This window comes from Peromyscus leucopus, chromosome 3 (genome assembly GCF_004664715.2).
Source record: "Peromyscus leucopus breed LL Stock chromosome 3, UCI_PerLeu_2.1, whole genome shotgun sequence".
NCBI lineage: Eukaryota > Metazoa > Chordata > Mammalia > Rodentia > Cricetidae > Peromyscus > Peromyscus leucopus.
The window spans coordinates 53,596,178-53,622,885 of record NC_051065.1 but is presented as its reverse complement, the minus strand read 5'-3'; the positions used below and the strand labels follow the sequence as shown (position 1 = coordinate 53,622,885).

The following is a 26,708-nucleotide window of genomic DNA, read 5'->3' as shown; positions in this document are numbered from 1 at the left end:
ATGGCCAGTGGAGGCCCCATGTCCCCATTACTAGGAGTCTCCACTAGGGTCACTCTCAAATATTTCAGAGAGTTTCTGTTGCAATAGGTTTCCACATGCCCCCCAATTCCAGTCATCTCTCCCGGTACTCTCTCCTTCCATCGCCTCCCACCCCAACAGGTTCTCATCCCCCTCACCCCCAGTACACCCACAAAACCTATTCTATTTCCCCTTCCCAGGAAGATCCATGTGTCTACCCTTGAGCCCTCCTTATTACTTAGCCTCTCTGGGTCTGTGGATTGTATCATGATCACCCTTTACTTAACAGCTAAGTCCACTTATAACAGTACATACCGTGTTTGTCTTTCTGGGTCTGAGTTACTTCACTCAGGATAATTTTTTCTAGTTCCATCCATTTGCCTGAAAATTTCATGATGTCGTTATTTTTAATAGCTGAGTAATAGTCCCTTGTTTAAATGTACCATATTTTTTTTGGTCTATTGTTCAGTTAAGGGACATCTAGATTGTTTCCAGTTTCTGGCTATTATGAATAAAGATGCAGTGAACATAATTGAGCAAGTGTCTTTGTGGTAGGACAGAGTATACCACAAGGTATATGCCCAGGAGTGGTATAGCTGGATCTTGAGGGAGATTGATTCTCAATTTTTGCTTACAGAAATTTTTGCTCAACAGTCTGGCAGAATTGCATGAATATAAATTAAATTACTGGCATTTGCAGAACCAGAGCCTGGCACAAAGGCTACCATGACCTTACATTAAAAAAAAAAATCTTTCCGCAACGTCATCTGTCAGTTTACTCTAAAACAGACATTCTTCTGTGGCCCATCACGGTTGTTTCAAAATAGTTACTGTAAGGTATTTCAGTTTGCCTTGACATTTTTCCTTGCCTCAAACATCTGGAACACCCACTCAGTTCACTAGAGTTATATCCACTTCCATGGCAGTGTCTCCTTCCTAATAAACTTGCCGATTCATCCTGGAGAACCTTTCACCCACGGTTTAGGTTCACAAACCTCTGAGCTGCACTCCACAGTAAATCATGCATGCTGCATCAGGGAGACTTCGCAATGTACAAAGTTTAATCTTTGTTCACGCTAATCAGTCCTACAAAGATGTGAATGAATATCCTGTTTGAGTGCCCCGCCCCTTGACTGTGGCTGCTTGCCAATGCAGTAAGAGCCCGCCTCCTTATCCAGGACATAAACACTCTTCCAGCCTCCTTAGAGAGGAAGCAGGCATTCATCTGCTCTCTCAGGAAAGTCCCTGCAGCAACCATGGCCACCTTCGTGGAGCTCAGCACCAAAGCCAAGATGCCCATCGTAGGCCTGGGCACCTGGAAGGTGAGTGTGTCGTCTTGGGCCACCAGCTTCTCTTGAGGGGGGACCTTGGCATTTTCTCTCATTGCCCAGCATCTGCTGCTGTACAATGAAGGAAGCCCAGAGCTGGCCCCCAATGTCCTTTCATCTGGGGCTTCTTTGGGTTGCAAAGTTCCAAGACGAGCCTTTCTCTGAAATGAGGCTCGTTTTCCTGCTTTTTGTACTGTACTTTGGGAAGAAAACTGTTTTCAGAGCCATTGTTTTCTTAGAAGCTTCTCCTTCTCAGACTCTTTTCTCAGTTTGCTACTGGCTGAGTGACTGAGAGAGAGGAGAGAGTTCTGAATGACCCTTCTCCCTCTCCTGCTCAGGATGTAAGGATCTATGCCAGCATTCCAGTTGCGGGGCGGGGGGGGGGGGAATGGGGGGATAGCGGGAGGGGTGGGGGGGTGGAGTTCTGGGGGAGAGACAGAGTATCAGACCCCAGCCCAGGCTACTGAATCCCTGCCCTTGACCGAGACTCCGTGTAGTTCCCTGACACAGTGATATTTGAGCAGCATGAGGACTACAGAACCTGGGCTGGAGTCAGCTCAGGTCTGCCCTGGGTGTGTTCATCTCCTGGCAAGTTGCTCCATGGCCCATCCCAGTGCTCAGTGAAGCAGATTTCCCAGCCTCTCTCGGGACAAGTCTGGCATTGTTCCATCTTCTAACTCTGCCTTTCTGCTCAGTGGTAACATGACAATAGCCAGCTTGTTTACAGAACGTTTTCAATTTGCAGTTTGACTTCTTGAGACAGGGTCTCACTTTAACTGGCCTCAAGGGAACTTGGAGTAACCCTCCGGCCTCAGCTTCATGAACAGTGGGATTACAGGTGTAAACCTTCATCCCTGGACCATGAGCTGTTTGGGAATCCTTCTCTCCTGTCTCAGAGACTCATCTCCAGTCTTCCTCGTCGGGTTCTCTTTCTCACAGAGGGTAGGATCCCTCTTTGTGATTGGTGCTGGATTGAAATCTTCCTAGAACAGTGAGACTTGCAACCAAATTAGAAATTTCACATTCCATTAAGGTAACAAATAACCATAAATCTCCAGGGAATCTACTCACCTTGGATAAATTCACAATAGTTCAACATTCAGAATTTCAAAAGCAGATGTAAATATCGTAAAGGAGTTGTTTTCAAGGTAAGGAGTTGGTGCTGTGGAACAATATTTCTGTACACTGTGAAGATGTGTTGCTCTCACTGTTAATAAAAAGCTCATGGGTAGATGGCTAGGCAGGAATTTCAGGGCAGAGAGAATGCTGGGAGGAAGAATAGAAATGGGTTATTTAAGTTGTAAGAGCTGCCTGGAGACAAGTCTAAGCTACCAACCAAGTTAATTATTAATAACTTATTATTAATAATACCTTCCTGTGTGGTTACTTGGGAGCAGCTGGAGGGACAGAATCTTCCACCTAAAAGATGGTGCTGCCGTAAGGGTCTGCTCATCAGTGGGCATGCACGAGGGTGGGGCCTTGGGCCCAACCCCAGAGCTTTTGAGTTTCTGGCAATTCCTTGTTCACGTGATGGTGTAACTGTTGATCTCTGCTTAATGTGCTTCTCACAGTTTGAAACTTTAAAAAGAATGTTTAGATTTTGTGAGAGATAAAATGTTATTTTTATTGTTTGAGAGTGTGTTATGTATCCCAGGTTGGCCTGTTGCTCATTATGTGGCTGAGACTGGCCTTGAACTCATGATTCTCCTACCCTCTCCCTCCCAAATACTAACATTACAAACATGGGCTTCCACATCCAACAGATGTTCTTTTGTTTGGAGTGAGATGGTAATGTGCCCCAGGCTGGTCTCAGGGTCAGGACCCTGCTGCCTCTGTGCCTCTCATAGTGGGATCACAGGCATGCAGCTCTATACTCTGCAGAGAGATGAGTACTGAGTGTTACTTTTCCTACACTAATATCTGGTTTGGCTAGGTTAGATCACAAGGTGACGTTTTAAATGTTCTTTTCTCTTCTTTTTCTTATTGGTCAGGGGAAAAAAAAATCAGTTATTAGAGTTTTCTATTCGTTCCTTTTCTGAAACATTGAGCACATGTTGCATCCACCGAGCCTTACTAAGTGTGGGTGATGTGCTAAAAACTTCACATTCTTGTGGCAAACAAGCAACACAAAGGTCTCATGAGGCAGGCCTGTTATTGTTGTTATAATTTGTTGTCAAGGTTCAGAGAAATTGAGGAATCTGCTCAGCCTCATACTCCACCATGGCAGAGCAAATTAGCTTGTAATAATCATTTTGAGGTCCTTCTCTCCGAAGTCTGAAAATTTCTCTTGGTCTCTTCAGAATCTAGTTTTCAGACTGACCTTGGACAAGTTGCAAGGAGAGCCATCTGTCACTCTCAGAAACTGGAGGGACTTCAAGATCAACCTGGATTAGAGGACAACTAAATATTGACTAGACTAGGACATGGGTGATAATATTACAATGACATGTGTATTAAGATGCCATGATGAAACCCATCACATAAATGATAACCCCAAAATTGAAGGAAATAACAAAATAATAATTCTTTTTTTTTCTTTTGCTTTGAAAAGTTTCCCAATATATGCTTTCCTCTCCCATGTCTACTTGGATTAAAGATCCCAGCAAGGCTATAGTTTTGAGAATCTGGTCTATGTGGAGCCTTTAAGAGGGGGCCTTGAAAGTGTCTAACTGTCTTTTCTATTCTCTTTTAGTCCCCACCAGGCAAAGTCAAGGAAGCTGTGAAGGCCGCCATTGATGCTGGATATCGCCACATTGACTGCGCCTATGCCTATCAGAATGAGAATGAAGTGGGAGAAGCCATCCAAGAGAAGATCAAAGAGAAGGCTGTGAAGCGGGAGGACCTCTTCATCGTCAGCAAGGTACAATGGCCCATGGTGGATTGTCAGGCCCTTATCATGAGCTATTACAGGTCACAGGTTTATACAGTGAGAATTCAACTGTCATTTACAAGGTCAACCCACAAGAATCAAGAATTCTGATGGAGGATTAAAGCAAAACACAGAGCATTTTGAAATTATTGCCTTTTGAAAGAATTGGCTATTTCTTGTAGACTTCTTGTACAATTACAACAATGATATCTTCCCATTACCAAACATTTTCATGAAATGTCTATATGTAATCACATGATTGCATCTCAATCTTACAGGCACACATATATCTGTGGATGGTCAGGAAGATGACTTTTCATTTAACTGTACAATTTTTGATATGTTGAAAATATACTAGGATATGCTTCATAACTAGATCTATTGTCCCATGAGACTGTAGACACTTAGAGCTTGCCTTGTTCCTTTTACTCACACTAACAAAAATAACAATCTCACTTCAGTCTGATACAAACTGCACACATTTAGCTCATTTTTACCTCAGAGCAAATTCAAACTAGACTAAAGGCATTTATAAATAGATCATGAGTTTAAAACTTTACAGTTATGCACAGGTCAGGGTCACAGGTGTCTACCAAGATTACTAACACAAAGCACCCTAAGAAAAGCCTGCCAATTCTTTGATTGCCAAGTCTGCTGACAATAGACCTATGTCTCAAAGTTTGTCTCATTTGGGCACTATGGCCCCTTCTCTTACTCCCAAAACCTTGAAAATGTGTGTTGCCATGGTAAATGGCTCGGCTCCTTATCGCTTACCCTATGAATGTGCTTTTGACCAATGAGAGAGAGGCAACTCTTGTTTAGAGCCTACTGTGAAAGATTGATTAGGCTAGATGAGAGGAAGCAGAAAGATGAGAACAGAGAATTAGAACTAAAAAATTACAGACAATTAGGCCAAGAAAATTAGGAGGAGAGCAAAGGAATGAGGAGACATGGACAGAAAGGTCACAGTGTGAGTGGAATCATTCCTTCGCCGTTAGTCTTTCCCTTGCTTACTATAGCATCTCCTTTGGACCCTGAGAGGAGGTCTTGGAGGTTGGCCCTTAAAAGCCTCCATTAGTGAATATGACTTCAAGGCAGGTAAAAGTCTCTGGGTATGGCCAGCTTCAAGAGCTTACCAGCTGATCCTATGCCCTTGTATGTCTCCTAGACCTTTTCCCCTGCCTCCTTTATATCTCTGGGCAGATTTATACACACACACACACACACAAACAGCCACTCTTGGAGTGGCTACACTTATATGTACTAATTGTCATTCATCACAGGGCCTGGCCAGCCTGGGAACAAGGAAGTACTAAAAGGGCCAGCTGCTTCTAATTGTGCCCTAATGCTTGAATTTTAAGAGCAAACAACTCCTGCTCTCTGAGAAATGAGAGCCAAGGCAGGGTATCACATAGGAATATAAATCTTAGTCAACGGCCAACTGTGTTAAATGACCAAAGAAACGAACAGAATATCAAGAGCATAGAAGAACCCTTAGGAAATGACCTTGACTTGATGAGAGCTGATGACCCACCTACTTGATAAGTTTCAAATCCCAGACAAACAGCTGAGGTGTTTTATATTTAATGTATCAAAAGGGGCCTGACTACCAGGTTCTCCCAGCATCCCTAGGTCCTTACCTGTTACAGGGTATGACTAGCTGCCCCACCATCTATCCTGAACTCTCCAGCCCAGGGGCTGGGCTGCCCATTCCCCAGAGGCTTTTCCCTATATAATCCAGACATTTTGGTTACCTGCCCCTTTTGTACCTCTGGCCTCCAGGCTGCTGGACCATATTCCCCTCTTTCCCTCACCACCTCCCATGGCCCATCTCAGTCTGGTCATGTCCATTCTGGAATATTCCAGATGTCCCTGCCTCTACCTATGCTCCCCCTTTTATCTACAATAAACTTTCTCTTCCACCATACCTAAGAGTGGTCATGTCCTTTCCTTTCCTTTTTAATTTTCTTTTCTTTTTTTCCATTCACTACTGGCTTGCATTACTTAACTAATTTTATTATAAATGAATGGCCTGTCCTGGGGTTTACAAATCTCAAAGCAGGGAGGGTGACTGCGGTGTGGCTCTTTCTCTCCCTAGTCCTAATGCCCCCTTGTCACCTGCAGCTGTGGCCCACCTTCTTTGAGAAAAGCCTGGTGAAGAAATGCTTTCAGAAAACCCTCACAGATCTGAAACTGGACTATCTGGACCTGTATCTAGTGCACTGGCCACAGGGATTCCAGGTTTGAGCTGCTCTTTGCCTCAACTCTACTTTCTGGGAGATGCCACAAAGTGGCTACGGTGCCAAGACTGTGACTCTGGAGAGGGGTGATGCAGGAGATCTTTTTTAAAATTTAATTTTATCATGAGTGTATGGATGTTTTGTCTGAATGTATGTATGTGCACCATGTGCATGCTGGGTGCTTGTGGGGGTCAGAAGAGAGCATGGGATCCATGGGACCTGGATTATGATTGGTTGTGAAACACCACATGGGTGCTGGGGACCAAACCCAGGTCCTCTGCAAGAGGAACAAGTGCTCTTATCTGCTGAGCCATCTCTCTGGTCCCCAGAAGATCATGCACAGAGCAAAAAAGAACCCTGTTGTAGCATGGAGGCCGAGACAACAGGTGGTATTTGGTGAGCTTCGTGCTTGGTTGCATGCAACTGTGTTGGAAAGAAACAGTAATTTCTGCCATCTCAGATAAGCTCAAATGACCAGTCACCTTCCTCTTGAATCCATGCCCAGGATGCCCTGGGTAGGACATCTTAGGATAATCTTGCATAAGTCCCTAGAAATTAAAGTGTGCCCAGGGAGAGACCTCCAAGTGTGGCGATATTGGCAGTTAGTTAGCCAAGCCTGAAGAACTACTCTACAGTGTCTGTGGCTCTGCTCCCAAGGATTGGAGGGTTGTGAGTTCTCATTCTGTTGACCTCAGGAACAGCTGTGGTGACAGTGGCCTAGTCTCCAACATTCAAGCCTTCCGAAGGTGGCAAAGGCAGAAGCTGGCTACCCACTCTCCCAGATAACCACACCCTTCTGATAGAACTTTTGTCTAGTGACCTTGAAATTAAAATTCCTCCAAGTTTATATTGGTTAATTTATGGGGTGATAATAATGGCTTCTATAATAATGTATCTGGAGCCTATCCAGTATTGCCAGAAATAGAGGGCTCACATCCTATGGTGAACTGATATAGACATTTGATTGAGGATTATTGTTTTTATGTGAGCTCTCCAGAGTTTGACCAAATGTTGTGCAGGCATAGGTATTTCTTAGTGCACTGTTCTGAGACATCTCTTCACAGGACCAGGTATCTAAATGCAGATTCCAGTGAGCTTTTTCTTTTTATTTACAGGCTGGGAGTGAGATATTCCCCACAGACAATAATGGCAAACTTCTCATGAGTAAATCCACATTCTTGGATGCCTGGGAGGTAGGTTCCAACTTGCTTCCAGGGTGCTCAGAGTTAAAGTCTTCTGTCAGGGCCCCTTGAGACTCCGGCCTGATGTGAAAAGGCTCGAATGTTCTGTATATAACTTCAGGATAATTATTTTCCAGTTCTCCCTCTCCACTTTAAAGTGATGTATGTGCAGGCACTTGTGAGAGTCAGAGGGCAGAAGTAGGTTGTTTTCCTTCTAAGATGTAGGTTCCAGAGATAGAGAGAGACTGTCAAGCTTGTAACCAAGGACCTTTACCAACTGAGACATTTCCCTGGTCCATGTCTTGCTGCCAGTCAGAGGCTCTGGTAGAAACCAACAGGACTGAGTACGTCAGCTGTGTGTCAGTTCTGTGGACCCACAGCAAATCCAATAGAAACCTCAGGGAATAGAATTCAAAAGAGGGAAAGAGAAATGAATGTAAGGAGGGCAAGATGGATCATACAACCTAACCAAACCTGACTTAGGACACAGAAGAACATTCACAGTATCTCACTGCCCACTGGGTTTTCTTGTTTCATCAACATCCAGCTGCCCTGCCTAGAAAAATCTGTCCACATCCATGCTTCGGTTTTCAACTCTGTACACTAAATCTCCAGAGGAGTTCAGAACATCCTAATGCCCATGTTGCATTCCAGAGAAATCCTCAGAAGCCAAGGTGTGGAACCTAGACGTGCATTTCTTCTAGAGCTTTCAGAGTGTTCCAAGTTGTAGGCAAAGATGAGACACCAAGTGCCAGCTGAACACACCCTGCTTGTCCCTGCCTCTAAGCCTAGGTCCTCCTTCCCCCAATCTCTTCACGATTTTACCACCTTGCTTCATGTGTTGTTTTGTTTTCAGCCCCAATTTAAACCCTCTTCCTAATGTCTCCCCTGGGATCAGATGATTTCTTCCTCATCTTCCTCATCTGAACTGCCAAATCAGCTGAGGTTCCCAGTACTGCGGTGATGGCTCAGTGACTGGATCCCTAGCTCTTGAACTGGGCTGTAAGAATCCCAAGCAGCAAGCGCATTGTATATGTTTACATTCCTGAAGCAGATTATAAACAGGAACTTAGAATGAACAAATTATATATTCATTTTCAATGTAAGGCTGCCAGTATCAGCTGGATAATTATCTTTGGAAAAGTTCAGAACAAGCTCATTCTATTTAGATAATAAATAAACCTCACATCCTTAGCTTGATGCAATTTGGGTTGGACAAAAGGCCACCGGGACAGATGTCAGGCCATCCAAGTCCAGGCTGGGTACCTGGCCAGGGTCCATATATTGGCAAAGCATTCCTTGCTGCACATTTATAATCACAGCCATGTTAGAGACTTACAGAGATCCTGTCTCAAAACTGAAAAATGGAAAGAGGGATGGAGCTAGAGATGAAGCTCAGGGGTAGATGGCCTGTCTAGCACAGGAGTAATCATAGATTCAGTCCCTAATACCACAAAACTATAAACCAAAAAAGAGATCATAGAAATGATGCCGGGGAGGGGTAGAAGCGCTGAAACCAGCCGTATGGACACCACAGTCTAGATGGGAATCCCCTTTAGGGCTTCACTGGACCTTGCCATGCAGGGGCCATTCCTCCTATCCAAGGACTAAGCCAAGCCAGCATCCCTGTGTCCTCCTACAACCATCAAACGGTCTTCCTTACTGTGACAGGGCATGGAGGAACTGGTGGACCAGGGGCTGGTGAAAGCCCTGGGCATCTCCAACTTCAACCACTTGCAGATTGAAAGGCTCCTGAGCAAGCCTGGACTGAAACACAAGCCAGTGATGAATCAGGTAAATTCTCTTTGCTGAAGGGTCCTGCTCTGTGACGGCTTCCACACTGGGAGGCAATTTCCATACTATCTACTGAGTCTCATCTCTGAGGTCTGTGTTCAGGATGCTCGGGGAGGTGGGAGGCAGATCTCTGGGTCCAGTCTGTAGCATGTCTACCCATGAGTTGTATTTGGCCTTTGTCTTTCCTTACGTGGAAAAGTGCTTTTGACCACCCAGAAAGCAGGACTGCTCCTCTGATGATGGGGGTGTTTTCTCTTGCAGATTGAGTGCCATCCATACCTCACCCAGGAGAAACTGATCCAGTTCTGTCACTCCAAGGGCATTGGCATCACAGCATACAGCCCGCTGGGCTCCCCAGACAGACCTCAGTAAGGCTTCAGAGTGGTAGCTCATTTATTACTCTTAAAATTGGGATTCCATAATTGGTTAATACTACAAATGAAATTTCAAGTCCCATGAGAAAATGTATTGATGACAAAGTGTTTTTAAAATGATAGTTTTTAAAATGTCAGGTCCCCCCAAATACCCCATTTCTACCATCCAGTTCTGGGGCAGTCTTCTCAAATTACTAAGCATTAGATGTATGCATGAACCCAGGGGAAAGACACAACATTTTCAGATCACGCCACCTGCCTTGCAGCAGAGGGAAAAGGCTGCAAAGCTCAGCCTTGGCACTGACGTGGAACTGATGCTCACTGGCAGGTAGCCATGGTGCTTTTCACTCCAGCCATATTTCTTCCTCTAGTGCCAAGCCAGACGACCCCATAGTACTGGAGATTCCCAAGATCAAGGAGATTGCTGCCAAGCACAAGAAGACACCAGCTCAGGTAAAACAGAGTGTTTTTTCCTTTCCCCCAGCAATCCATTCATGGAGTCATGTACTTAACTGTGTTGCTTGCTTTTAATCCCTTGGAGAGGGACAAGTGGGAATCATAAGTCCATTGGAAGCTTCAGAAAACACGACCAGTATCATTGCAGCAAGGACTGCCTCTGGCCATCAGCTTCCTGCCAAGCCCTCGGGTTTGCGGTTCAGGTGCCAATTGTATAGGGTCTCAGCCTTACGACCACAGGCTGCCCTCCTCATTCCTGACCAGGAAAGTCATAATGTTGTTTCCTGGATCACATAGGGAGGCAACTGGCAAATGTCCCTAGTAGTGACGTGCCTTGTTAATATTAATTGTTGTTGTTGAACCATAGGGAACTACTTAGTCGCCATTTCACCAGAAGGAGGAGTTCTTGTAGATAAATGGACACATGCCTTCTCTTCCTTATGCACAGGTTCTGATTCGGTTCCATATCCAAAGGAATGTGGTGGTGATTCCCAAGTCTGTGACACCCTCACGCATACGTGAGAACTTTCAGGTAAGATGCGGTTGATTAGCTGATATTTTTCAGTGGAACAGACGATGGGAGGGAAGGAGGGTCCCTGTCCTTCAGCATCTCATTCCATTCCTTCATTGCCAGTGTCTTCCCTTGTTCCAAGCACTTTATCAACTCCTAGGCCAGAGAGCTGGCCTCAACAGGGCTGGATGATCACTAGTGGGTCATGGATGGACTGGGGCAGGTACCAGCAAAGCCTTGTCAGGACTGATCACAGCTGTGCCTTACACCACTGAGGAGACCACTGCAAACCACTGAGCTCTTAGATCACAGGCCGATCACTGTCCTGGCCAGCTGTGTGTTGTCTTTGTCCTCTCACCCACGTCGTATAGACAGATGTGCTGGACTGAAAAACTGTCCTTCTGAAATGCCTTTCAGGAATCACAGTCATTGTGCGCACTTAGCATAGCTAGAAGCCAAAGCTCTTCCTGCTCAGAACAGGAAATTCTATAATTTACTCTCAGTTTAGAGAATAATGTGTTTGCCATGGACATATTAGAGGAAATGCCTAGAACCTCACGTCCCACCCACACTTTCCTGGCTAAGGATGTTTTTGGAACTTTCTAGGTCTTTGATTTCCAGTTGAGTGATGAGGAGATGGCCACCATCCTCAGCTTCAACAAAAACTGGAGGGCCTGTGGCGTGTTTGCGTAAGTGGCACCAAGTTAAGGAGGAGGTTGAGCAGGCCTTTCTCTAGTGTTGTAAAGGGTTAGTGGGAAGGAGCAGAAGGCGTGAGGGATTGGGGGATGACTTTTGTCTTCAAATACTATTTTAAGGCTCTTCTGAAAAACTGACGTCTGAGTCCAGGGGAATCACCAGGAGTAGAGACATTGTTATTTGATGCTCATTTTCTGAAACTTATACCCAGAGCTAGGATTTTAAAGAAAGGAGTTGTCACTATTATGTGGGAGTCAAAAGTTCTCATTCCCTCCCTCATTCACTCAGTAACTTACTTCAATGTGCTATGGGCAGGAATGGTCTAGATATTTATGACATCACACTACAAAATTCCTGTTTCCCATCTTATATTCTACAGAGGGAAAAGTGAGCTTACTCTAACTATGTACATCAGAGAGTAACAAATGCCACAGAGAAAAACAAAGGCACAGGATGTGGTGAGCCCTGTGTGATAGATGCTTTAATACACGATTATCTAGGGGAGGCTTTGTTGATAAAGTGGCAGTTGAAGAGGGTGAAGGATGAGTAACATGGATATGAAGGAAATAGCATTCTTGACAGTCATAGCAGCTATTGCAAATGCCTTGATGCAACAGGTTCAGAGCACTTGAGTAAGGAGGCTATTGAGAATAGAGTGCAATGAGTGGGTGTTACTGTAAGAAAAAAAGAAGTTGGAGACAACTTCAGGTTAAGATCATGCAGGTGATACAGACTTGTATAGGCCTTTGCTTATTAGGTGTAGAGGAGGGATAAGCCATGAGGGAATTTTGAGCAGAGGAGGCTGGCCTTAAAAGATTCACAATGACTTGTGCTTTGAGAGAATATTATAATAACCCATGGGAAAGATGATAGTCACTGGACCTGGATCATGGTGTCTGGGAAGAAATGAGGAAGATCAAAATCTAGATAAATGGGAACACATAGTCAATTAAATTTGCCAAAAGCATTTAACAGCTCAATGTGTTTTTATTTCTTTGTTTTGTTTTTGCTTGAGCAACTCAAGTCCAGAAGTATCATTTGGGGAAAGTTGAGATTTGGGGATGTGTTTATTATGCCAGTGGGTATCAACTGGGAGGATTGTGGAGCTAGTGGATTTGGTGGACTCAGAAGTGAACCGAGCTGTGTCTTAATACAACCTCTACTGCTTATTCACTAGAGATGAGGCTGGGGTAGTCTGGGTAATGTCACAAAGTCACTTTCTTATCTACAAAGTGAGATGGCAGTATTAACTACAGCAAACATCACTGAATACTAGTTTAGATATAGCAGACACTTTAAGCTCTTTGATAATATTTATATCTTATTTAATATTAATGAACCATCTGTCAATTTCAATAGTACTTTCTCCTTCACAACTTTGTGAGAATTTGAGACAGTAGTTGTGAGGCCCTCAGCTGTGTGTCGTCTTGCTTCTGACCCCTCGTTAGGACAATCTACTGGTGGCCATGTCATTAATTGTTAGCAGACCCTCCTTCCTTAATACTCCCCTCATACTTTAGGGGGACGGTCGTGTTGCATGCCCTCCCCACCATGCCCTGTCTCCATAGTCATGTTGGGGAAGAGACTGAAGAGCACAGAGATCGCTGGATATAAGAATGGTATATGAGGATGCCCCCCTCCCGCCACATCTTTCCTTCTGTGGACTATTTCCTCTCCATCTTTGTTGTTGCAGTGCAATTAATGAAAAGGACTACCCCTTCCATGAAGAGTACTGAAGCTGATTCACTGGATGAGACTGCCTGGTGGAGTCCATCTTCATTGTGTGACAGTCGCTCCTGAGTCCTATTTCAGCCAAGTGTGTCCAACATCAACCTTGATGTAGGCCCCAATCACACAATGCTGAATTTAAATCCTCAAGCTCAACCAGGAGCAGACTGCCACAGGGAAATGTGGCTTGGAGAAACAAAGGACAATAGTTTCCACTAGGAAGATCTGACCAAATCTTTGTTAAACACCAGGGACTCTGATAACACTGATTATTCAAAAAAAATAAATAAATAAAGGGTAGTAATAATAATAAGTCTTGTAGTGTGTTGTCTATTGCTGATTACCACCATGACCAAAAGCAACTTGTAGAGGGAAGGGCTCGTTGGTCTGACATAATCCAGTCACAGTCTATTACATATGGAATTCGTGGCAGAAACAGAAACAAGAAGTGGGAGGCAGGAACTGAAGCATAGACCAGGAGGAGTGCTGCTCACTGGCTAGCTCCACAGCTTATTCAGCTTGCTTTCTTATAAATCCAGCACCACCTGCCCATGGGTGAGGCCTGGGCCCTCCTATACCAATCAATCATTAATCAAAAAAGTGCCCTACACTACAGACATGTCCACAGACCATCTGATTGAGGTTCCCTCTTCCTAGGTGAGTCCCTTTTGTGTCAAGTTGACAAAACTCACCAGCAGTCACCAAAGTGTCCAACACAGTTTGAAGTGTTTTTTAATGAGTAAACTTACTGCATCCAAAATCTCACAATTCCCATTTTACAGAAGAGGAAATTGAGGTGTCAGGGAGCCAAGAACTTGATGAAGGCCCCAGGAAGTAGGTGCCTAAATCGACTTTCAAGGAAAGGTGTTTTCAGGGAGATCTCAAGGCAATTTGACACCCACCCTCCTCCCAAGCATTCTCCTGGCTCCTTCCCTCCACTCTCCCCTGTGACTTTCTCAATTCTTTGTCTTGTGGTTTTCCCACCCTGTCTGTAATATGCCATCATGCCCAAGTTGCAGATGCTGGCAGCAGAGCCTGGGAAATCCACAAGGGTGCCTCTGTTCATTGAGAGAAAGAGTGGCATCCTTGGTGTCTTATACACCCCAACACAGCTCACAGCTTGTACCATTTGGTTTGAGTGCTTTAAAGAGAAAAGGAAGGAAGGAGGTAAGGGAGGGTGGAAGGGAGGGAGGGAGGAAGAAGGAAGAAGGAAGGAAAGAAGGAAGGAAGGAAGGAAGGAAGGAAGGAAGGAAGGAAGGAAGGAAGAACGGGAAGCCACCAAGAACTAAGTGGTGACCAGTATGAACAAAAGTTCCTGGAAAGAGTCACACCCTCAGCTGAACCTTCTGCAAAGCTGATTAAGGGATTTGAAGTCCCATGATGTTGAAAGATCAGAATGTTGAAAGTCCAGAGCCAAATTACCTTGAGCCCTCTTTAGTAGCCTTACTAGCCTTTAGTTAGCTACCTCTGTTTGTGACCAGGATATTCAAGACAAGCAGCAGACATGGGGGGGGGGCGAGTGGTGTTTTTACAAAAACACAAGTACAGAAAAGGCAGCAGGAAGACAGAACTGTGGCTTTCCAGGACAGGGCAGAACTCCAGCAGTGCTGTGGAACTACACGTGCCATACCTGAGCGAACCCAACAGAGCATCCTGGGAAACACACAGAACAATCTCAGCCTGCCACCTCTCACCTCCCACTAACAGCAGAATGAACACTTCCTATTGTTTGGTGTGGAGAAACCTCCCTGCTTCTATGGTACACATTCATTTCATATATTAATGACAAAATGGTAATTCCAAGCGGTAAAGACTGATCTCAGAAAAATAATCCTTTCCACAACCTTGCCTCCCTGCAAACAGGCAAACTGGCAGATATTTCACTACAAAGCTCATAAGCAAGTGTGCAACAGACACTAACAGAGCTGAGACTCACTCCTTCCTGCTCTACTTCCTGTGCTGCTGTGTACAAATGTGTCTGTCCTAGATTGTAAGACACCAAGCCATGCATTTGTAGTGGATGTGCACGGATAGGCATGTCCATGCATGAGAAAGTGGCTAGTAAACCAGTTTCCATGGTAGCCCCAATGTCAACAACTTTGCCTTATCCAAAGACCTCAGGTCACCATGCCAAGCTCGCCCTACCTGTGGAAAGTGGTAGAATGTAGTTCTGGTATGTTCTCCTTTACCTCGTGCATTCTCAAAGGAAGAAGGCTCATGTGAAAAGAGAAGAACTCATAGATTCTCTGTGTGTAAATACTTATTGCCAGTCCAAATCCAGAGACTCCTGCAAGAGAAAATCTCAAGTCACAGCAAGTATTTCACAAGTGGCTTAAAGTGGGTTTTCCTTAGTTCCCCTAATACCTAACTTTCCTGTGTTCCTCGGCTGTCAGGTAAAAAAGGATGGCTTTAGTTTTAAAACTATTACTTTCATGCAGTGGCATCTTTCTTTTCATATCCCACTCTGATATGCCATGACCTACAGTCATTTTAATTTAGTTGTGCTATGTGGAGGTTTTGAGGGGTGCCCCCTGCCCGCAGTACCCTTTACTTAGTCAGTGGGTGGCATCCAGCAATTGGGAACACAGATTCTCTGTGGAGCTCCTGACACCAACCTAGAGGCAACAAGGAGACAGGAGAGCACACGGGTTCCCAGCAATCTGGTGCCTCTGAGTGAGTAATCGCCTGTCTGGGGACTTTACTGGAGTTTTGTGCCTTGGGGGAGACAGCTTACATGTGAAGCTGGGGTGCCATGGGAGCCTGCAGAGAGAAGCTGGAGGTTGGCTTCAGTCTGTCTTTAGGGTTCGCTGCCGACCTCCAGAGGCCAAAGGGCTGAAATCCAAGAACCACTCTCCCAGGTAATGGTGGTTATGATTTCAGCTCCCACCCCCAACCCACCAGTCGCGCTCACCTGGGAGCCCGAGCATGCCAAGGGTACTGCGCCAATCAGCGCATCCACCTTCCTGGTGCCCAGACCAGGGGTGGGTATCTCAAAGCGGTAGATGACGTCCCAAGTCTCAGTCACAAACCCCGACAAGCACATCCAGCTGCTGAAGCAAGGGCACACATCTTTAAATAGCCCCTTGCAGAAAGGACTTCTGCGATTGGCCCGTGGCTGAGTGAAAGCGCCTTCTGATTGGTCACCAATGAACTCCTCCATCTGGGCAGAGTTCAGTGTGATGGGGTCCCAAGTCTGCAACCCAAATGGTAACAAAGATGAAGCCAGCTGCTCTGGTGTGGCCTGAGAGAACTGACAGAGGTAACTGGGCATCCAGGAAACCGTTGTAACACTTCCTGGGACTGTAACACTCCTGGGCGTTCAGAGAGCTCCAATCTGTTCCATTTGTCACTCCTGCATGTGATCTGTTTTTCTCACTTAAGGTTGTTGATCCTGAATTAACTATAAAGTGTCTCCCCTTTGAGCACTTTCCTGTCTGCCCACTTCATTGTTGGGAAGAGCAAAACAAGAACCTGGTAGGAGATAGGAGATAGTTGAGAACATCGGTTGCCCGCTACAGAGATGCTCTCCCTGTCTGAACAAATGGGACCTGGTCCAACCTCCTTATTTACAAAAGACAGCAACCCCTGAAGTTCTGAAGCCCCAACAGACTCTTGTCATGGTTTGAATATAAACATCCCCTGAAGAGGCTCCTGTGTTGAACTTGGCATTGACGAGTGGTGTGAAGTTTTGAAGATATTGTTCACTTGCAGGAAATAGATAATTAGAATTATGCCCTAGAAAGTTATACCTTTTTAAAAAAAAAAAATTTAAAGATTCATTGATTTATTTTATATATATGAGTGCTCTATCTACATGTACACCTGCACACCAGAAGAGGGCATCAGATCCCATTATAGACAATTGTGAGCCACCATGTGGTTACCTTGAACTCAGGACCTTGGAAGAGCACCAGTGCTCTTAACCTCTGAGCCATCTCTCCAGCACCGGAAGCTCTACCTTTTAAGGACTTCTTTTCTGTTTCGTTTTTTTTTGCTTCATGGTCATTATGAAACAGCTTTCTATTCATGCTGTTACAACCATGGTACTCTGCTTCACTCTGGCAGCTGACACAGGAGTCCATGGAAGGAAAAATCTGGAACCATGAGCCGAAATATGTGTTTCATACTTTATTTTATTGTTTATTTATTGAGTCATGGTCTTGGTGCAGGGTTTTTGGTGAGTGACAAGCCCCATCTTACCCAGATGAGGATTGCCCAGAGCTCTAAGACGCCTGCTCCTCAGAGCATCAAGGCTCCATTTGTAATGGTGGCTCCACGTTTGTTGTCGTAGGGCAGTCAGAGTGAAGATGGGGACCGTCCTGGGAGTAAGCCAAGTGGAAGCAGACTTTATTGCAAATTATTACAGGAGCCTGGAGTAACAGCTCAGCGGTGAAGAGCACCAGCCGCTCTTCCAGAGGACCGTGGTTTGATTCCCTGCACTCACACGGCAGCTGTAACAACCATCTGTAACTCCTGTCCTGGCGATCCATACCCCTCTTCTGTCCTCCCCAGGCACTGCACACACATAGTCAAACAGACATACATGTGGGCAAACATTCACACACTGAAAACAAATCTCTTTAAAATTTTGAAGGAATTATTACAGAGCAGTGAGAAATTAAGGAAAAGTGAAAATTAAGGAAAACTGAAACTCCGGAGAGAAGAGGGGGTTTCCAACAGAACAAAGGACACAGATATCCTTTATCCAGGGTTTTTATAGGGCAATGTATAGAAACAGAGGTGAGGCACAATTGTCCTTTCGTGTATCATTTCTTCTTCTGCAACTAAGTTCAACAGACTTCCATGTGAGGAAGCTGATCTCATAAAAGAGAGCAGAAGCTGCACAGAGCCTGAGGTGATCTCTACTGGGATTGGTTAATTCTCTTGGGCAAAGCCAATGGAGTGTCTGTGTGCTGTATGCTTGACATCCTTATCCAACCAGGGAGATGATCATGCAATGTTCATGTGCTGCTAGCCAAGTTAGGGTTGAGGCCTCCCTCCCACAATATCCCTCCCTATTCATCTCTGACTCCATCTTTAACCTTTGGCTTTTAGTCATTTGGCCACTGTTACTACACTTTGACCTTGCAGGCTCCTTGGGTGCCATTGACTATACTGAACTCTCTTGGTTCTCACATTTCCATGATTAACTTCTAGAATTACCATTGCAGAGTGTTATCTACGTCTCAGCCACCAAGGCATAGCTGTGGTCTTCATGGTTACCTCATAGTTAGCTCCTTGTCTCCTGAGTGGTCTGGGGACATCTCCTAGATGGACGTTTCTTTCTTTTTTTTATTTATTGTTTTTCCTTTTATTTCATTTTACAATACCATTCAATTCTACATATCAGCCATGGGTTCCCCTGTTCTACCCCCCACCCCCTCCCCTTACCTCTAGCCCACCCCCCATTCCCACCTCCTCCAGGGCAAAGCCTCCCCTGAGAACTGTGATCAACCTGGTAGACTCAGTCCAGGCAGGAGGTGGACGTTTCTTGTCAGTAGTCATCTTTACTTAACTAGGCTACAAGTAGTTTCATTAGAAACAAGGATATATGAAGGGGTAATAGTTGCTGTGGAATATTGTTCTGTATACTATGAATGTGTGTTGCTCTGATTGGTTGATAAATAAAATGCTGATGGTCCAGTAGTCAGGCAGGAAGTATAGGCAGGATAAGCAGACAAGGAGAATTCTGGGAAGAGGAAGGCTGAGTCAGCAGTTGCCAGCCAGACACAAAGGAAGCAAGATGACAAGGCAGAACTGAGAAAAGGTACCAAGCCACGTGGCTAAACAAAAATAAGAAATATGGGTTAACTTGAGTGTAAGAGCTAGTCAGTAATAAGCCTGAGTTAATGGCCATACAGTTCATAATTAATAATAAGCCTTTGTGTGTTTATTGGGGTCTGAGAGGCTGCAGATCAGGCAGAACACAGGAAAAAACTTCCGGCTACAAATAGTGTCTTCTAAAAATAGAATGTTAACAGTTTAAATAATAATATATCTATCTATAGCTATCTACAACTCTCATTTCATTCTTTATCTGAATTCTTTATTCTCAACATAGTTTTTATTTCTAACAAAGTACAGATAATCATTTATACATATTTACCTGAAAGTCAGAAAGACAAATTTCTTAAAAACACAAGCCCAGAATAGATTTATGAGGTTGTCATTGCTAGGTATCAGAAAATACCTAAGCAAAAGCAAAGCTCTTGTTGAACCTTCTGGATATTTTTCTTTAAAGCCACCATGGCTCTTTTCGTTGTTGTTGTTGTTGTTGTTGTTTTAAACAATAACTCCCTCCCATCAAAAAGTGGTGTTTCTCTGCATTTCAGCTCTCCTTCTGGCCTGGTGATTTGTTTTGGCTGGGATAATGTAACAGCAAACACATACCATCAGCAGAGCCACTGGGAAGCTACCCCTGGTAACCCTGTGAACAAGCTTAGTCAAGGTGAGCATAAACCCCTTCAGAAGAGGGGTCCCAGCCTCCCCTCACATCCCACCCCACCCAAAGATGATAGCAAGGCCAGATGCCACCAAGTTGAGCAGAGACAGACAGACCAGCCAGTTCTATCCCTACAAAGTCGTCAGCAAATAAATGACTTCTTACACAGAAATAGCTACTGAATTAACCCCAAGTTCCTGACAAAGGTCTTTACTCTGACTCAGTTTTCCCGGTTTCAGAATAAATCTTGTCTTTACTCTGTCTACCACAAAGGATTTCTGGGTTCTGATTACTTGCCCTATCATGTCACTCACTGTGCAGGCACTACTCAGGAGACTTTGCACTGTAGTCTAGTGGCCACTTGATTATGAAATAATTGTATATGATTAATGTTGAGGTAATCATTTAACAGAGGATTAATGATGTGTATTAAGGTTTCCCAGCTGTAGCTATAAAATACTGTGCCTTTTAGCACCTGTGAATGGCATGATCATACACAGTCAAGAGGTTAAAATCTATGTCGAGATCCAACTAAAATCAACTTACAAATGAACCAGAATATGTAAAAGGCTAGAAAACAAAAGCAAGAAGAGAGAGACATTTTATGCAGCGCTGTACACACTGGTAAGATGCCCATCTTTCAGAAAATCATCTCCCACCCATGCTCATCTAGGCAAACACAGTGGGTCAAAAACTAAGAAAATGGGGCTGGAGAGATGGCTCAGTGGTTAAGAGCACTGACTGCTCTTCCAGAGGTCCTGAGTTCAATTCCCAGCAATCACATTGTGGCTCATGGTCATCTATAGTGGGACCTGATGCCCTTTTCTAGTGTATAGGTGTAAATGCAGATAGAGCACTCATATACATAAATTAAATATGTTATCATTTTTACTATTTTCTACAGAGAAAATATTCTTCCAGTTTCAAATAACTCTGGACTTAAGAATTATAACTTATGTTTATGTTAAAAAAAAAAACATTTAAGTGGAAAATGTTGAAGGACCACTGAACTCAATGTTGTATTTACATATCTATATCGGTATAAAATAATGATTATAAATGTTGGTTTAAAAGGGTGAAGTGCAAATGTGAATTTAACAAGAAGTTGTAGATTTTCAACACTGTACACAAACTCCTTTGTTACAAATAAATATTTATGCTTCTAAAAAAATAAATAATAATTTATCTAAACAAATAAATAAATTAATTAAATCTAAACAAAAAAAAAAAAAAAAAAAAAAAAACGGAATGTGAAAGTAGAATGGGAACCAATAGGGAAGAAAGACATTCTGCAAGAGAGTGTGAAAACAAGAGAAGGTGATAAAGAGGTGAATTCATCAAATATGTTATATACACCTGTGGAATTAGTTTAAAAAAACAATTAATTAAAAAACTGGAGATGTCTTAACAGTTAAGAGCTGTGAATGGTCTTCTGGAGAAGTGGGGTTTGCTTCCTAGCACCCACATGGTGGTTCACAATCAACTCTTCGTAATTCTAGTTCCAGGGGATCTGACTCCATCTCTGGCCTCTTTAGGCACCAGGCACAGACATACATGCAGGTAAAATGCCCACACACATAAAATAAAATAATAGAGAAGCAAAATATAATAGGAATAAATAGAAATACCTCACTGTGTGTCAACCCAAAACACTGTTCACCATAGCAAGGCCTATGTTCTTACCATGGGTTACTGACTACGAATGGTATGGAAAACTCTAATCGTGTCAAATCTTGTCCACCCCTAAACTGAATCTGGAATTACAATCTTTAAAACTAAGACACTACTGTTTCCATCTCCTCTGGACCTCATTTCACACAGTAAACACTCAACAGGCAAAAGAGACCACCCCCTCCAAAAGAGACCCTCCTCATACATGCACTTTTTTCTTTCCCCCAATGACTGAGTTCCTGACTACATTAAGAAAGTCTAGGTTTCCAAAGTCAGCTATGCTGAATTTGCTGACTCATGGTGAACCAACAGAAAAATTGTAAGGCTTCATTCACATAAGCCCACAAACACAAAAGAAATGCCCATGCTTTTCCAGAGGAAAATGGACACGTGAGCTGTGGTGCATGCAGACAATGGAACAGGAATTCCAAGAAAGCAGAACTGAGCAGAGAGGAGTCCAGAGTGTACACAATTGAGTTATGGAGGCCATTCCAGAAAGACTTTTTGATTCCAGCTGTGGGGAACACTGGGGGAAAAAATTACAAAGACAGGAAATGGAGCCAGGTGGGGTTCATGTCTGTACTCCTAGTCAGAAGGTGGAGGCAGGAGGGGCAGAGGACCAAGGCCAACTTTGGCTGCATAGTGAATTCCAAGAATGTCTTGGCTACAGCTGAAATTTAAAAACAAAAAAACAAAAAAACAATGCTGGACAGGTGAGAGCCTGGGAATGTAGCTCAGTTGGTAGAGTGTTTACCAAGCATTGTCAGGGAATCTGGTATTTCCATTTGAATTCTTAGGCTTATTAATAAAGTTATTTTTCAAAAAAAAATTGACTCAAAAGGAAACTCAAGAACAATTTTATTAGAGTCAGAGAGAAAAACATCAGGGCAGGAAAGCTGTGAGTATTGGCAGCTGCTGGAAGGGGGGAGATGAGGAGGAAGGGAGAAAGCCATGCCTTTCAAACTGGCCCTGGGGCTTATCAAGCACCTCTAGGAAGTGGGAGGAGGGTGGTGTCAGGGGCAAGGGTCTTCAGGGAAACACTGAGAAAGTTCAGAGCTTCAGAACATTCAGAAAGTTCAGAGTTCATGCTTAGGCTTTGAGGAAATAACTGAAAAAGGGATAAAGAAAAAGTAAAAACATGCTTAGTGCCAGGACATGGATGTGGTTTCAGAGGGAACCTGATTCCAAGTTCTTGTGACGCAGGACAAAGGACTTCACCAGGGACACATAATTAGAAACAGAAATAAAGACAGTCTGTTAAGAAAGAATAGCCCTTCCAAACATGGGAGTAGGATAGTGAGCAAAGAGAAAAAATGGGCCACAGGGCGTATATCCCTTTAAAAGAACATTGGCATTAAAAGAACATCTCCCAATTGTTTACCATGGGCTTTCCTCTGCATGCTCTCTTCAATACAAGAAGCCCGGTAAGGAAGGACTTCCAGGCTTTCTCTGCAGATTGGCTTCTTTCATATGTTAATCTTGATGCTTCAGTTCCAAGTCCTGCTCTTCTGTATGCACAAAGCCCTGGATTTGATCCCCAGCACTGCCTAAACTTAGTGTGATGGCACATATCTTTAACCCCAGCACTTAAGGGTTGGAGGTAGGAGGATCAGGACCTGTTCAAGGTTATCCTCAACTATATAGTGAGTTGGAGGTTAGCCTGGTTGAATGAGACTCCCAGTAGGAAAGAGAATGGTTGTTGTCAAGGATCAACTGGAGAGAGGAACAGATGAGTAAGGGAGCCAAGGGAGTTCTGGACAGTGAAAATATTCACAGTGAGACTGTGAGGGTGGACATACATTACTAGACAACTGTCGGTGCTCATAGGATAGACACACAGAGAGTGGTCGCTAATGCCAGCAGTGGACTTTTAATCCACAATACTGAGTACTTTCTGTAAATCCTAAACAGCCTTTCAAACAAAGTCTCTCTCACACACCACCACCACCACCACCACCACCACCACCACCGCCTCTCATCGTACGAAACAAATGAGCCTGGCCAAGCGTTCTGTAATAGCACACGCCTGTAATTTCAGGACTTGTAAGGCCAAGTGGGGAAGATAGGCTGAGGTCAGGAATTACACATCAGTTCAGGCAATGTACTGGGATTTTTGACTCAAGAAAATAATGAGAGAGGAGAATGGAGGAGCTGTGCCAACTGGGAATGGCCAAGGCTTAGAGTCCACATTTCTACAAAGCCCGATGGGTACAGAGTCCAAGGTCCAGGAGACTCTTAGGGATCAACGAAAATTCTATAAATTCTAATTTATTTTAAGCTCAGAAGAAAAACCTGAACATAAATGCTAATGGTGGGTGCACAACAAACCAGTTATTCTATCAATAAACTCTTAAAATAAACCTAATTTTTCAAATGCAGGAGAGAGCACATGTTGTCACATTTGGGGTTACCATAACAGAAGATCTGAGGTAATTGTTTTTTTTTTAAGGAAAGGCTTTATTTTGTCTCATAATCTTGGAAGTTTCTATCCATGGTCAACTGGCCCATCATTTCAACTTTGTGGACAAGGCAGATCACTATAAGAACAGGGGATAGATGAAGTTCCTCACCTCATGGAGGTCAGGAAGCAAATGAGAAGAAAAAAGACCAGAGGCCCACTGTGGTGGTTTGAAAGAAAATGGTCTCAAGATGCCCATAGGGAACGGCACTATTAAGAAGTATGGCCTTGTTGGAATAGGTGTGGCCTGTTGGAGGAGGTGTGTCACTAGGGGGTGGGCTTTGAGGTTTCCGAAGCTCAGGTCAACTCACTTCCTGCTGCCTGTAGATTAAGATAGAGAACTCTCAGCTCTTTCTCCAGCACCATGTCTGCCTGCATGCCACTATGTTTCCCACTATGAGGATAATGGACTAAACCTCTGAACTGTAAGCCACTCAATTAAATGTTTTCCTTTATAAAGGTTATCATGCTCCTGGTGTCTCTTTCACAACAATGGAAATCTTATCTGAGATACTCAATATCTCCTTGAGGGGCACACCCCTATATTGCCTAGAACTTTTCACCACACACTACCTCTTCTATCACTGTCCAAAACAGTGTAAAGCTAAAGACAAAGTCTTTAACATCTGGGCCTTGTGGTGCAGCATATTCCAAGATAAAACCATCTGTTTTCCAGGGAAGCTTGTTAAGAGGCAGGCTATAAAAAGGGGTGTGTGCGCGAAATAACAGAGCATACTCAGGGGAAACATTCCATTCTGCTGTTAATCTCAAGAAGGGAACAACTCAATAGCTTTAGGGAGTCCCTGAAGCTGACTAGATTCACTAGGCTCCCCTCTCTCTCAAGCAGTATAAGCTATACAGATTGCTGAGAGACACTTTCAGACAAGCTGAGCTCCTTACCAGTTTAAGTGTCTGGTGGAGACAGACATCAGCCAAGCCACCTGGAAGAGGCTTAGCACAACGGATCCACCTGGAAAGAACACTCTCCAACCTGTTAAGATGACTGCAGCTGTGTAGCATGCTCCAGTTTCCCACTTTTGTGAGCTGTCACTCTTGCTGGAGTGGGCTTTTAATGATATAGCTGTCTTTGAGTCATTTCTGCTCCTGTAAGTACCCCCTCACCCACATTCCTGGAAATAACCCCAATAAGACATTGGTGGTATTGGTACTTAGGTCTGTTGTTGGTTCCCTACCTGGGGTGAGTAGACATAGGAATAGTGTCATGCAACAAGCCTTTAGAGGATGTTGTTGAGGGGTATTTGCTCACACTGTGTGATGATGTGTTGGTGTTTTATCTCACCTGCCTAAGGCACCTTCTGATTGGCTTAATCACGAGCTGAATGGTCAACAGCTAGGCAGGAGAGGATAGGCTTCACCTTTTCAGCTTCACACAAAGGTCTCTCTGGGTCTCTATGCATGGACATCTCTGATACACACTTGGCCTCAGAGGGAGACTCCGTAACCTCTTTCTTCTATCCTTGACTCTAAAGCCAGAACTGTGGCTGAAGTTGCCAAGTTCTGCCACTTGCTGAGGCTGGAACATGGCCTCCTTGTTGAAATACATTTCACTAGCTTTCTGTTTCCAATTGTTTCCTTCACTGCCTAAGCTTGGCTGACCTGGAACTCACTCTGTAGACCAGGCTGGCCTCAAACTCAGAGATCCACAGGACTCTACATGCTAGGATTAAAGGTGTGCCCCACCACACCCAGCCCTAAACTTTTCCTTAATTCCTTTTCACAGGTTAGAAACTTAGCTGGGTGGGGTCTCGCCCTGAGGTCACCACTCTCTTCATTCCATTTAGCATCAAGTTTTTCTTTAAACTTTTTTATCTCTTTGAGCACCAGACTTAATGCCTTTACACTTCCTAGTGCTCTTTTTCTCCTCAAACTGTACATTTTGTATTTTTTTCTTGCTCAGATGGCTCCATTCCATCATTAATTACAGTAGTCACCAATAACCAAGCAACACAGTCAACAGCAGGCTGCTTGGAAATCTCCTTTGCCAAAGCTGTTGATCAATAACTTTTCAGTTTAGCCTGAAGCAGATTTTTTTGAACAAGGACAGAAAGCAGGCACATTCTTTGCCAAAATATCACAAGAATGGTCTCTAGGCCATGTACTAATAATATACTTCTCCTCTGAAAGCTCTTGAGCCGGGACCCCAAAGCTCAAATCACCCTCAGTACCACTGTCTTCCATGCTTCTAATAGTATGACCCATTAAGCCCCGCTAAGTATTCAGCTGTTAGTGGCATTCAAATCCACTGGGAAAGACCAAACACTAAGACTCAATTCAAATTTAGATGAAATGAATTTATTCTTGCTGTTAACAGAAGGATGGCAGTCTTAGAGGTAAACAGCATGACATGCCAAAGGGAGATAAAGGAAGGCTTTATTAAGGTGGGTAACAAAGGTGGACATTACAATGATCTGTGGAATCTATAGCTGGGCAAGGAAATTGTTTTATTCCCCTCAGTTGTTTCTCTTTCCCACTGTATAATAATGAAAAGACCACTCATCCCAGTACCACAGTGATAAGCAAGGTTAACAAAAGCAGAAAGCAGGAACACCATTATCCTATTCATATCTCACCTGCAGGCCACCAGGATCTCACAGACATTCCAAGGCAAAGGTCGATGGCCCTTAAGGCATGCCCAGTACCATACTGAGTTTCTTTAGCCAACACAGAGGGGTTACATGTAAATTATTACACAGGTCTGAGCACTCTGGGGGAAGTGTCTCTAATGACTGGGATGAGAACAGGTAGTAAAATGGTTTCATCAGGTTGGGCTGGCTGTCACATTCCTAGACAACTGCATTCCTAAGTCCCAAAGTCCATATTCCACCAAACAAAGCAAGGTCAGGCCTATCACAGCAATATCAGTCCTGGGTACCAACTTCTATCTTAGTTAAGGTTTCTTTTGTTGTGAAGGGACACCATGA

At 44.0% G+C, this 26,708-nt stretch overlaps 1 protein-coding gene across 1 annotated transcript; it reads left to right on the top strand.

Moving 5' to 3' along the window:
• The first annotated feature begins 1,185 nt into the window (after positions 1–1,185).
• LOC114691036 (aldo-keto reductase family 1 member B7) lies at positions 1,186–13,508 on the top strand. Its single transcript, XM_028866148.2, has 10 exons — positions 1,186–1,340; positions 4,039–4,206; positions 6,340–6,456; positions 7,571–7,648; positions 9,308–9,430; positions 9,692–9,798; positions 10,176–10,257; positions 10,709–10,792; positions 11,378–11,460; positions 13,161–13,508. Exons 1-10 carry the CDS (start codon positions 1,275–1,277, stop codon positions 13,201–13,203), a joined length of 951 nt encoding a protein of 316 aa, XP_028721981.1. The 5' UTR covers positions 1,186–1,274; the 3' UTR covers positions 13,204–13,508.
• The last annotated feature ends 13,200 nt before the right edge of the window (positions 13,509–26,708 follow it).

Bases quoted from the DNA above. Each gene is read 5' to 3' on its own strand.
- LOC114691036 (XM_028866148.2), top strand. From the start codon at position 1,275: ATGGCCACCTTCGTGGAGCTCAGCACCAAAGCCAAGATGCCCATCGTA. The intron at 4,207-6,339 runs GTACAATGGCCC...TGTCACCTGCAG, and splicing joins ACCTCTTCATCGTCAGCAAG to CTGTGGCCCACCTTCTTTGA. The intron at 11,461-13,160 runs GTAAGTGGCACC...TTGTTGTTGCAG, and splicing joins AGGGCCTGTGGCGTGTTTGC to TGCAATTAATGAAAAGGACT.